This window comes from Zootoca vivipara, chromosome 10 (genome assembly GCF_963506605.1).
Source record: "Zootoca vivipara chromosome 10, rZooViv1.1, whole genome shotgun sequence".
Classification (NCBI taxonomy): Eukaryota; Metazoa; Chordata; class Lepidosauria; order Squamata; family Lacertidae; genus Zootoca; species Zootoca vivipara.
The window spans coordinates 28,746,657-28,759,575 of record NC_083285.1 but is presented as its reverse complement, the minus strand read 5'-3'; the positions used below and the strand labels follow the sequence as shown (position 1 = coordinate 28,759,575).

At 40.4% G+C, this 12,919-nt stretch overlaps 1 protein-coding gene across 1 annotated transcript in view; it reads right to left on the bottom strand.

Moving 5' to 3' along the window:
• Window positions 1-395: 395 nt before the first annotated feature.
• Window positions 396-12,919, bottom strand: part of LGR5 (leucine rich repeat containing G protein-coupled receptor 5) — a 67,553-nt gene continuing 55,029 nt past the window's right edge. Inside the window, exons 10-18 of the mRNA XM_035127534.2 lie at window positions 12,823-12,891; window positions 12,389-12,460; window positions 9,423-9,488; window positions 8,555-8,626; window positions 6,879-6,950; window positions 5,072-5,197; window positions 3,408-3,553; window positions 2,345-2,428; window positions 396-1,827 (exon numbers count right to left, since the gene is read on the bottom strand). Of these exons, the coding sequence (XP_034983425.2) occupies window positions 737-1,827; window positions 2,345-2,428; window positions 3,408-3,553; window positions 5,072-5,197; window positions 6,879-6,950; window positions 8,555-8,626; window positions 9,423-9,488; window positions 12,389-12,460; window positions 12,823-12,891 (1,798 nt within the window). The 3' untranslated portion in view covers window positions 396-736. The remainder of the gene's footprint in view (window positions 1,828-2,344; window positions 2,429-3,407; window positions 3,554-5,071; window positions 5,198-6,878; window positions 6,951-8,554; window positions 8,627-9,422; window positions 9,489-12,388; window positions 12,461-12,822; window positions 12,892-12,919) is intronic.

The window sequence follows — 12,919 nt, the reverse complement described above, 5'->3', positions numbered from 1 at the left end:
CGTGCAGCCGGCGTTTGGGTGCATACTTTCCGCATTTGTTCATTTTCTTTCCCAAGGATGCATGTGTCAGCTCAGAAAAGTGATGCTGGATAAATCTGAAAACAATTCAGGTCTCCCAACCTATAGTATTAAATGTGGTTCTTCCAAAGCAGGTCTGCTGTTGCTAATGGGACTTCTTCATGTAAAGTACTAAACTCAAATGCCTATAAGCTGTGCCATGTTCAACCTCTTTAACCAGTTAAGAGCGGCTCTTCACTTTCACATTTAGTTAAACAAGAACATTGAGGCCAGTTCATGTGTAAATATGTATTGTGCAACTAGGAGTGGTACATTTTTCATAAATACTTCCAAGATAATCTCATTTTCTTAATATTTGAAGTCCCATTTTTTTTAAAAAAAGATCAGCTTAGTGGAAGTTTCATTGTGACCATTAAAAGATTCATGAACGGAGAGTGAGAAGTGTTGATCTATTTTGAATCACCAAAGCCAGTGCTGTAAACATCAATGGCTTTTGGATTTTTTCTTGAGTCTGAACCTCAACTGATTCAAGAGTGGTTGTCTCGAAACCAGACTGAGATGGTATCTGTTAGGCTTTAGGATGACAGTTTTTATTGCCACCAAGCCTTTGGCACCCAATAGTAGTAGACAATTATTTCCCTTTTACTGCATATGAAATGCACCCATTTAATAAATGTGTGATTGATCATTTTTAAACACAGGTGACTCTGAGACGAAGCTAATGACATGGAACAAATGTTACTGACGACAGGTTACAGCTTTCACTCATTCGATACGATGATGGCACTAGTGAATTGTTGATGGGAATATCATATGATATTCTGGTGCTTGCAAAGGTTACGAGAGCCTGAGTTGAATCACATGACTGTTTTTCTGCATCCTCTGAATTAACAGAGACCAGGCTGGCATGCTTGGGCGCTTTCCATGAAAAAGTCTGCTTTCGAAGACTTCCCAGGTCTTCCTTGAAGTGTGGGTTGAAAAGTATATAGAGAAGTGGGTTTAGACATGCAGGTAGGGGGACAATGACTAAAAGTATTGGTTTAATTACTTCTGGGCTAATAAAAGTAAGATTTAACAAGGAAGAAAATGATAAGATAGCCACAGGACAATAAAGAATGCAGTTAGTAAAAAGTAGCAAGGCAATATGCTTGACCATGGAACAGTCCCAAACATTATCCAATTCTCTCTTATCCAAACTACAGTAGAGTTTTGTATAAGCTATTGTCATTATAAGAAAACAGAGAGAGTTCAGCAAGACCAGTGCTACCATGTAACCCACAGCAGTTGGCTTCCCAAAAGGCAAAGGTATGCACAGAGGTGAAACCCCATACTCACTTCCCCCAAGTACTGGAATCACTGCAATGATTAAGGCCAAGACAAAGCAAAACAAGATGGCTATCCTCACGCTAGCAAGAGTGGCACTGGTCTCAAACTTTGTGGCATGTTTCACGGAAAAGCCACGCTCAAGAGCTGCTAGTGTGAGCAAGAAAATGGAAGCCTCTGAAGCAAAGATGGAGAGAAGTCCAATGAAGTGGCAACCAAGTCCACCTTCCCACCATGCTCCGTACTGAGCAAAGACTCCAAAAGTCAATGCATCCATGCTGGCAAGCACACTACTGGACACACCCACGAGTGTGTTCACAATGGCGATTAGTCCGATCAACAGCTTTATGGAGGAAATGAAGAGCGGGAATCTGAAGATCGTCGCAACTACCAATGCATTGCAAACAAAGGCCAAAACAACGATGGTCCAGACTCCAATTCGGATTAGCCAGCTCCCAAAGAGGTAGTCACAAGGCTTGAAGGGTCCTGCAAAGGCGAGACAGAAAAGATGAGTGCTTTTAGCTGCCGTGGCAACAACACAGGCCTTCTCTTGACCACTTTGCACAGAGTGCCTAAGATAAGGTTACCAGATTTTTTTCAATGAATCCAGGGGCACTTTTCAACTTCCTACTAAATAGATGGATTTTGTCAGGGGGCTGATTTGTAAATCCAGGAAACGGGGATGTTTGGTAACCTTAGCCTAAGGCCTTTTTTTTGTTCTGTGTAATGGGTTTTTTGTGGTGCTCAAAACAGCTTTTTAGATTTGTGTATTGGACAGTGGCTCTCCAGGGCTTCAGGCATAGCCCTACCTAGAAAAGCCAGGAATTGTATCTGGGATCTTTTGGGTACAAAGCACGCACTGAGTTGCAGTCATGCACACCATGGAGCATTGCACTTTTTCATAGCTCCTTTTCCTAGAATATAGTGCGGAGTCTGCCAAGAGAGGAAGCGAAGGAGTTTTGAAACCAACCAACCAACAGATGGGAAGTAGCTAGCTCAATACCTGGAGAGGGAGAGCATTGCACTGAATGATGAGCTTTCAAATCTTCATCAAAGTCAAGAAGAAAATCCTCAAAGTCACGGTCATCTGTAAAAAGATGAGAACAAGGAATGAGAACAAGGTCGGTGCCAGTGTTGTCTCACTTGGAAAGCAGTTCCATAGCCTGGCGGCAGCCACTGAAAAGGCCCTCTCTCTCGTCCCCACTAAACATGCCTGTAAGGGTGGCGCTACTGAGATGCACTTCCTCTGAAGATCTCAGAGCAAGTATATGGTCCTTCAGATAGCCGGGCCTAAGCCATAATATCATTAATCTCTTAAGCATTCAGAGAAAGGGCGGCAGCTTATCCATTACTTCAGCATTTCCAAAAGATGCCTTACTGTAACTAACTCTAAGGACACCTAACCCAAATAAAGAAAAAATTCTATCCCAGTTTACACCTACGTACTTCCCTCCCTTTCATCTGGGTTGAATTTTAGATAATATACTTATTGGGCAGACAGTTGTCCTCTTGTAGTCTGTAAAGAACAGAGGCAAAGCTACATTAAAAAAAATCAGTAAGACATTTTGTGTTAAATTCAGGAAATTGATTTCAACGACAGTAACAACCATTTAGACTCTAAGGCAGAGCTGGATCGACAAATTTTGTCACAGAAGGCAAAAGTCTGCATTGCTGCCCTTGCTCTCTTGCAGACATGCCCCCCCCCCATCCCACACCCCTGCCCCTTGGAGTGGAGAAGCCTTGCTGGAGCTGGGAGTGGGAATCAAGAGGAATTCTAGATCCCCAACTCACCAAGCCCTGGATCCCTCTCCTTCACCACAAAAGATCCTGAATCCTACAGCTCCTTGCCACCAATGTCTGCCCACACAAAGCTGGGGAGAAAGAATCCAGAAGGAGGTAAAATTCGAAAACATTACTTTACAAGGGTAAAATAGGCATCTTATTGGAGGCTCATTTGTACTGGCATTTTATTTTAAAGGCAGAAATAAGAAAGGCATACATTCATTTGATTATACATTCCAGTCAACAGTAAGTGGCCTCTGTTAAAACTGGTTCTTATTATTTACCATGCGTATGGAAAACGCCAACATCTTTCCTTTGAAACTCCTCAGCACTGCTGTTCTCATCCCTGTTCCACTGGTTTTGGATTTTGTAGTGGCCATCGCAAGCTCCAAATGCACAGCACTGATAAGCATAAGGCATTTCAATCACCCTTTAGAATTAACAGACAAGATTGTGAACATTAAAACGTCTCAGTGTACTCAACCTACATCCTTTGCAAAGTCAATGCAAATGGCATTAGCATCAAACTGAAGCAACAGAGAGGCAGGGCTCTGACTCATTAAACAAATATCAAAAATTACAGTAAGGGAAAGCATATTCTTCCCACATCCCTCTACATTTCAGAACATTGTACACATGCCATAATTCATTCTATTTTCAATGTTCAGGCTGTGAGCACTGTTGCTTATGTAGCCACACAACACTGCTGGTGAACAAGAAGGACTTATCAGTAGATGTGTGCGTAAATCTCAAGGTTTGCAGAATTACATTATTACAGAAAAACTCTAAACGGAAAGGAAACTGAACAATATCCACATGAGGACTATCAATAACCATGAAATAATGTCTGCAGGGGTTGGGAATCAGAAAACCAGTGGGGAGTCAGAATGCCAGATTGGAGTGGAGTGGCTATGAACATAATAATGATTTATATGACCTGAACAGGAAATATAACTTGGATATTTCAAATGTGACGCCAAAATACAGGTTGTTGGTTTTCAATTTTTTTTTTGCATAATCCTTAGCTCAGGCATCCCCAAACTGCGGCCCTCCAGATGTTTTGGACTACAACTCCCATGATCCCTAGCTAACAGGACCAGTGGTCGGGGAAGATGGTAATTGTAGTCCAAAACATCTGGAGGGCCGAAGTTTGGGGATGCCTGCCTTAGCTCAATTACATTGCTTATTTGAACCTCACCCTTTTGATCTTGTAGACTTATGTAGATACAGAAGCTCAGAATGGCTTATGCTGTCCTATTGACTTTTTGTGCCAGGCTGCAGTTTCATGATGGCAACCAACACCCTGGGCTGGACCAGGATACTGGTGCATTGCATTCAGTTGTGATGCTGTTCCTGTTTGGCATTGGTTGAGCCTGACTGGTATCTTTTTACATGCCAGCCCCACCTCTCAAAAGAACAGACCATCAATAGCTCTTCCTCAGATGTTCTGGTTACAGTATTTTTGCATTGTCAATAAGGCAAAGTATTTTACTGCCACCCTCAAACTACCTACTTGATTCAATTCTTTTCTTTTTGTTTGCAGCTATATATTCCCTACATTTTTCAAAATGGGGGTAGTTTATAAAAGCAATGGTCAAGTGCTCACTTTGACAGCAGACATACTAAAATAAAGCAATGGTCAAATGAAGGGAGCTAGCCACTATAAAACACAAATTAGACAAATTTTAACAGAGGCTGTTTATTTAGGGGGGATATTGCTGAGAAGCAGATGTGTTTCAAAGTGAGCAGCTACCAGGGTGTCCAAAATCAATCATATTTTCTTGAGATAAAAAGGATGTAATAAGTCTATAATTTTTACCATGTATATCTTTGTTTCAGTGCTGTGGTTCAAAGCCTCTGAATAGGAAGTAACTCACATTATACAGTGACACCCCTCCCATTGCACATGAGCACAAGTGTGCCTTATTAGTTTTAATGAGGTACTCACTTGAGCTCTGGAAAGTTTTCAGATGATATCAAACTTTGTAGTGCATGATTTCCTGTTAATTTTAGATGAGTTAAACCATATAGGCCAGTTACAGGAAAAGAGGACAAAAGGTTGGATGACAGATCCCTGCAAAATTAAAGGGAATAAAAACCAGTTTACTATTCCAGAAGGGTGGGATTTATTATTATTTTTTGCCTGAGGGTATTTGTTATTTTCGCAGAGTATTAAATTCTGCAAATGATAAAACATAAAGACGATTCAGCTGACAAAAGACACACCTTGTGTCACTAGTAAATCTGCTGATTCACCTCAGAGCTCAATCCACTTAGAAGGTCTCTTGTACAAGCCACATGGAAAGGAATAGGACTGCAATAACATGTTATTGGATTCTTCCCTTCATTTTTATTGTTGGCAACTCTTTGATGCGTAAAGGGCCTTTACTGAAGTTATGTGTACTTGGATGTCAGTGTGCTTGCAACCTAACCAGATTGCTTTGCTTGGATTCTGCAAAATTAGTCAGCATCTGGCATATTAGCAACCACATAATTTAAAAAAAACCAGCCATTGTTACTTATACTGATGCCTTCTAGCACAGGGTTGTGTCCAACTTTAGTCCTCCTCTAATGTTGATCTACAGCAGTCCTAGAGTAGATCTATTGGAATTAAGGGACTTGACTAACGTAGGGCCATTAATTTTACTCTGAGTAAAACATAGTTGGATACAGCCCACACAGTTTTTAAAGAGCAGGCAAACTTTTCCATGGTATGTTATTTGTATGTAATCATTGTTGACCTTTTTACAGGTAGGTAGCCGTGTTGGTCTGAGTCGAAGCAAAATAAAAAAAATCCTTCAGTAGCACCTTAAAGACCAACTAAGTTTATATTTTGGTATGAGCTTTCGTGTGCATGCACGAAATCTGCATGGGTATCTGAAGAAGTGTGCATGCACACGAAAGCTCATACCAAAATATAAACTTAGTTGGTCTTTAAGGTGCTACTGAAGGAATTTTTTTATTGTTGACCTTTGTTTGCATGACATACTAAGACAAACTATGGCTTACCAGGAGAATGTGAATGTGCAGGCTCCTGGAGACAAGCTCACAGAACCTTTGCTTTTCCCTGGTCTTTCTTTAAATTATTTTTTAAATCCTGTGCTGTGTTGAACCTGTGCAAATCAGCCAATGTCATGTCAAAAGCCAGAGCATAAAGTGAGAGAGAAAAACTTGCATCCTGGGAGTCATGCTGCTTACTCTACATAGTAGAGCCAGCCCTACTCCTAGTATCTATGGACACTGCCAAGAACATGCACCGTGGCACCTACTGATGGGATGCTATGGTTCCATGCACCTGTGCAGTGCTTTTAGTCACTTGAAAGCCTCATGTCACAGGCCATGTAAGTCCTCCTTGCCACTTTAGTAAATTAGGGAAAATGTGGGACAACATGGAGGGCTCTAGTTAAATACTGTGGTAGGCAGGAGCTGAATGAATCTAATTAGATTTAGAGCCAGGCTCCAGAGTGATCTGGGTCTGATCCAAATTTAATCATGTGGTGCTAGACATTAGGCATCTGCTGCCCAAGCTTGCCTGTTCTGCATTCACTCCATCACTAATTGATACCATGAAACAATGCAGAAATGCAAGACCACAATGGCTGGCCAAACAAAGGCCAAAGCTACTTTGTTTTGCATTTTGTTGTTCATTAAATTGTCATTCTATTTTACTCTGCACTGAATAGAGCTTTTTTGCCACTGGGTATTTGAATGATCATAATAGGACAGCATCAGACATAAAAAAGCAGAATACTTACAGTTTAATCAGAGACAATAAAGAGGAGAATGCATTGGCATGAATGACTGATATTTTGTTCCAAGCTAAATCCCTGCAGAAAGGAAGAAAATTATATATGCTTTAAAATGCATGGAGATTTACTTTGAATCTTTTAAATTAAACAACGATTAACTGCATGAAATAACTTCCAGTAGGATAATTTTAGACCCGTGTTTGGACATTATGATAAGCCACAAGTCATGGCTTACTGTGAATGAGGAGCATGCAACTGCACACAGCCAGATCGCTTCTCCCTTTGTTGACCTGGGACCAACAAACCACTAGTCTAGGCTTAGTGTGCTGTATGAACCAGTGCTCACAGTTCGTTTGCCTCCAAGGTTTGTTCTTGGCTTACCTACCGGTACTATGGTTTGTTTGGAAGAAACATACCATAAGAACTGGTTCACACACCACACTAACAAGGCTCATAGTTTTTTGCTCTTGGCTCAAGAAAGGGAGTACAGCAGGAGCACATTTTATGGCTTACTGAAATGTAAGGTTGCAAATTTGGGTTGCAAATTTGAATGCACACATCTCTTCCCCTTGATCCAGGATCTAGCTAACTAATAAGCAAATAATGGGATGATCTCTGGTCTGGTTCAGATAAACTACTGCCGTTTGAACAAACCATGGTTTATTGGGGGGGAGTGTTGGGTTCTCCTCTCACTCCCTTCACTCTTCAGTTACATTCAGATTGAGACCCAACTACTAAATCACCATGACAGCTGAACCAGGAAATGTAGGCAGTTTTAAGTTTACAATCAGCATCAAACCCTGATTTGTAATCCTGGTTCACAGGCTATATTTAAAGCATAGCTAACCAGTTCAGATGCTACAGAAAACTGATTTTATAAATCAGAAAGTGTCTCCAAAAGCTAGGCTTGTGAAAGGATGGCAGAAAGGGAGGGAGACTGCTCTAACAAACCATGGTTTGTGGAAGTGTTAAACCTGAACTGAACCTTTCTCTGTTATCTACTACCTTCTCAATAGACCCTCTTCTTCTTTCACATCTGCCACTTCTCCCATATGCCCATCTCTCTGTCTTTCCACTCTTTCTCCCACATATTCCCTTTTATATCTCCTTCTGGATGCATGTTGCTTTTTGCACCAATGCTTCATCATAATAAGAACATATACATATGTATAAGAACATTAAAAGAACATGCCTGTGGAAAACCTAACAAAGGATAATACAACACTGAATAGAATGTTATAGAAACGGATCAATATTACTCCCATTACATGAAGTGTGGCCGTCAATTTTTGTACATTTACACACTCTGCTCCTTGCTCTTTCATGTTGCCATCTGTATACAATTCGCTCAGCTTTTCCATTCAGCAGTGGATTTTGAAGTGTACCCATAAGAGGCTTCTATATGAGTTAAATCAAACTTCCTTTTTCTTCAGAGAAGTCTACAAGCGGAAGCTATTTCAGGGTTGGGGTTTTTTTTTGTTGTTCACGGCTGTGTGAATTCATTGCTGGAAATTTTCAACGTCAGAATGTTTGTTTTGCTTTGGCAAATCTAACCTGGCAAGCTGAATGATCAAAGGGGGGGAAATGGAAAGCAGAATATGTAGGAGCAGGCAGAGGAAAGGAATGTGAGCTTCCATGTTTCTCAGTACCAAGGTAAATAGCTCTTTTATGGCTATACTCACAGAGAACGTAGGGCAACCAGCTGCTGAAACGTGCCCACTTTGATTTCATATATTTCATTGTGGTGTAAATCACTGTAATGGCAAAAAAATGGCTTTAGAGAAAATAACTTCTAGAGAACTTCAAATGCTGCCCAGGATCCCAGAACTACTTCAGATGTCCCAAGAGTTTGAGCATATCTAGTGGTACTTTGAGTCCCTGTACCAGATCATAAACTGACCTCTCAGATGCAAAAGTTGCTTGGTTTATGGTACTTGGGGCTGGTTATCAGAAAGCATAGGTACAAAGCCCCCTTTGGTTGAGTGTGCAGAACTAGTTGTATGTTTATTTGAATCCTGGCCATTGTTTAGATTTCTTTTATAGCTATATGTTACACAAAAAACAGAATTTCCAGTCTTCTCATGCATGAGAAACAACTTGCACTCCAGAAATATGTATCCTATTCATCCTGTCTCTTTATCCAAAAGGAAGAGAACAAGGCTTAAGGAGCTGCGAAGGCGTTGTAAGAAGCAAGCTAGATGGAAAGAGCATCATATCCTGGATAAAGGTTTAGAGCTTATCCACTCCACTGAAAACTTCACGGACAGAGTCATCTAAAAAATTGAATCATCAATCCTCCCCACCATCAAAAGCCCCTTATAGTTATATTTTTTTAATTCTTCCACATTAAACATGCAAAAGAAATGTGTGATATGATGGGATACATGATGCACCAGAACTCACCAAATGCTTCTCCCCCTAACCCAAAACTATGAATTTAAAATACAAACAAAAGTTTTGACTCATATATACAAGTCTACTCCCTGCATTGGAGGGAATGGTAAAACCTTCCTTATGTGCACATACATAATTTATTTTTTGTAACCTTACATTTTCTGAAGATTTTCACAAGCAGTAAAATGAGGCAAGTCACCCAGCTGGTTATATGAGAGGTCTCTGAAATACAAATGCAGAAAAAGATAAGGTGCCTAATTCTGTTAAATAGTAAAAATATATTTAGGGCTATTGCTTCTTTCTGGATTCAGTTTCCCTTCAAAACACAACTCTTCTTTTAATTGTTTAAAATAATCTACTAGATACTTGGTTTTAAACCATTTTTCTAGGTGGATCTGATCTTTCGAACTACAATCACAGTGAAATTTAATTAGCTTCCCAGACTACACTTTAAATTAAATAATCTTGCCTCTGACCTTTAGAACTGCCATATCTTTAACTGAGGAAAGTGGTTTGAGGAACTAGAACTAACTTTGAAATCAATCACTACAAAGGGGGGGGGGGAGAAAGCCCTTCAAATGATTTGAGCCAAAACTCAACAAATTGCAGAATAACTGAAACATCTGGACTCATTTATAGTATAATATAGCTAATCAAAAACAAGCCATGGTAATTTGCAGAAATTGTAAAAAGAAGAAAGAAAAAAGGGAAATAGATTTGCATCCTGTACTCCTTTGTGCAGGGGAAACTCCCATCAGGTTTAATACGACTTTTGCCTCTGTAAAGAAAGAAATGAGAGTGGACACAGGGACATGTCCCTTGGTTCTGTTTTTTAACCTTAGATGGTAAGGTTTTGCCCCTGGGCTAATATTCTTTAAAATTATTTTATGAAGTTAATTTTAAAGTTCTCCTTGTATGGGTGCAATGGGGAAGCCCCGCGCCCCCAGAGCATTTACTTCTCGTAGGAAACATCTCCACTCAATGGGAGAAGGGTATCAATGCCAAAGATAAAGGGCATGCTCATTTAGCAGGAAGTAAAGCACAAGAGGTGCGCTTGTAACCTCATCAGGTGTAAGTTGCAGAGGCACAAAAATGGTAAAGTTATAGTAGGTCATTTTGGCTACCAGAGAGGTACGTGTGTGTGTGTGTGTTAGAGTGGAACTTCTATCCCAAGGGTAAAGTAAAGTAACTGTAAAAATGGTCAATACTGTACAACGGAACCACAAAAAGCAGAAACACTGGAGGAAAGAACTGTCAGGCCACCCCGTGGATTAGGAATGGTAATCTTTGCACCTCAGGTTCCCTGGTCTTAAGGCCTGGTTGCTTCAGATATTGAGAAAAGATTCTCATGGAAGCATATGACCCAGGGCACACACTGCACATTTTAAGCCTGTAGACAATCATCTTCCCTACTCAGATATGGTTCTACACTCCAAGGAGAGCCTGCAAGGAAACTCCTGCTTAGAGGCATTCTCTCTCCCGCCCACCCCAAAACAACAGGTGGGCAGTAGAAGCAGGAGTGGAAGGCACACAATGCCAGGGCTGGAATCAGCAGGCAGCTATTCTCACCGCTTGCGTGATGGTTAATTGCATGAGAGGAATGCCGAAATAGAAACAAATGTGAAACTTGCAATCTGGACAAAGAAAAATATTCCGTAAGTTGAGCCAACATTTCTGAATGATTTTGTTTATACGTAGGCCTTTTCTGCATTAAAAATAAAATTGTCAATGCTTCCCCCCTTTTTTATACCCCCCAAATGCGAATTTAAATCAGATAATTCTGTACATATACAGTTGATCTGTGATGGTAACAATGGTGTCAGTTGAAACACCTTTACTGAGTTTGGTCCTATTCTATGCTTTGCAGGAAAAGATACTTCATTTTGCTCCCAAAGTCAGAGGAGGAAAGGTAGCTCGTAACCAGCAATATTTAAAGTTAGTTTGATAGAATTAGTACCCAACTTTCTAAGAAGTGCCCACAAAAGCCACTTTGGCACTATGACTGTATGTTTTTAGCTAGAGTTATTAGAATGTTGGCAAAGCAAACTAATGCCAGATACATTCATCATGATGTAATCATTAAAGGAAAGTGCAGTTGGCCCATTCACAAAGAAGTGGACAGAATGATTACTTTTGATAGTGATTAAACTAACACTGCAGCATTCTTGTAAGCTACAATAATGTATTGGTTAATCATTATAAGGAAACAGGTCTCCCATACATCTCGGGAATAGCGTTCAAAAATCCAATTGAATAAATATGTCTTGGAGAAAAAATAAAGGTATGGAAAATGAAGGTATAAGTGAGGATGGAGTCTGTCCCCATTCTCGGTGATTATCAGAAAAAGAAAAACCTTTGAGAGAATGCAAACTGGACTTCCCTGGCCCCTTATGTATGCTTTCTGGACACGGGTGACCTTTAAAAATTATTGAAAAGTAGGAAGAAGCTTGCTTAAATCCATACATTCTATCAATCCTATACACTCTCAATTTTCTCTCTCTTATGGTCACTGCAATCAGTTAACTGAGCATTCTCTGACTTGTGATATTGCTTGCTCATCTGATTTTACCAGGCCATCCCACCACGTGTTTTACCTTTTTTTTGCATTATAAAGGCATTGTCTCTCCAACCACAATCCTGTGTATCAAGTATAGACTGTAGGCACTGCAAGCAGGGGCCATGCAACATTTATGTTCTGTACTTGGCTTAATACACCATTAGCTCTGGATCAGTGCTAGATAACAATAGTATTCATTTTATTTTATCTTGCCCTTTCTGCAAGGAACTTAATGTGGCATACAGTTCCTATCCCACCTGCCCAAGAGCCTTGAGAGATGGGTTAGGGTTAGACTGAGAGACAGCAACAGGTCCAGGGTCACCTTGTGGCTCACCAGCCCTGGACCAACACACTAAACACTCGCCATGCTCAATCTAGCGCTAGTACTAAGTCTTGGCATGACGCTGCAATCTTGTTGCTAGGCTCTTTGTTATGCATCTGTTTATGCCATTGAATTACGAGAGCTAAATATGTGAATTTCCATTGTGATGATATAACACATTTCTGAGAACGCTGTATCTTGAAAGTTCCTATGATTTAATGTAAATATGTCTTTTATACTTACAGTACTTGGAGGTTGGGTAGCTGATCACAGATTGTTTCAGGAAGGTATGTGATCCGAGCTCCTGTAAGGGTCCTGTTAAGAAATTACACACATCTCCTTAGGGTGATTCATGCCAATGCCCACCAGGGAAGAGGGAGACTGAGAGAAGATCATGTGAATCAGGCTTATTTGAGAATATGCTTCTGAAAGGAGTATGGAGCATGGGAAGAGGTGTTCAATTGTATCTCCACCGTGCAAAGAGTAAGAGCATGAATCAGATCGTAGTGTCAATGGGATCAAACTAGCTCAAATCCATGAAATTTGAATTGATCAAGGTTTCAGTCTAGGTTGAACATGATTGGTTGAAGGACAGCTTCTTAAAAGCAAGTCAGCATCTGCAATAATTAATGCCATCTGCTTTCAGCAGTAACATGAACTATCTGTTTGATACTTACAAGCTTTCCAGACTTGTTGTCCCGGTCAGATCGGGAAACTCTGTTATCTGTGAAGCACCATTTAGTGTCCTAAAGTTACAAACACAATGTAATTAGT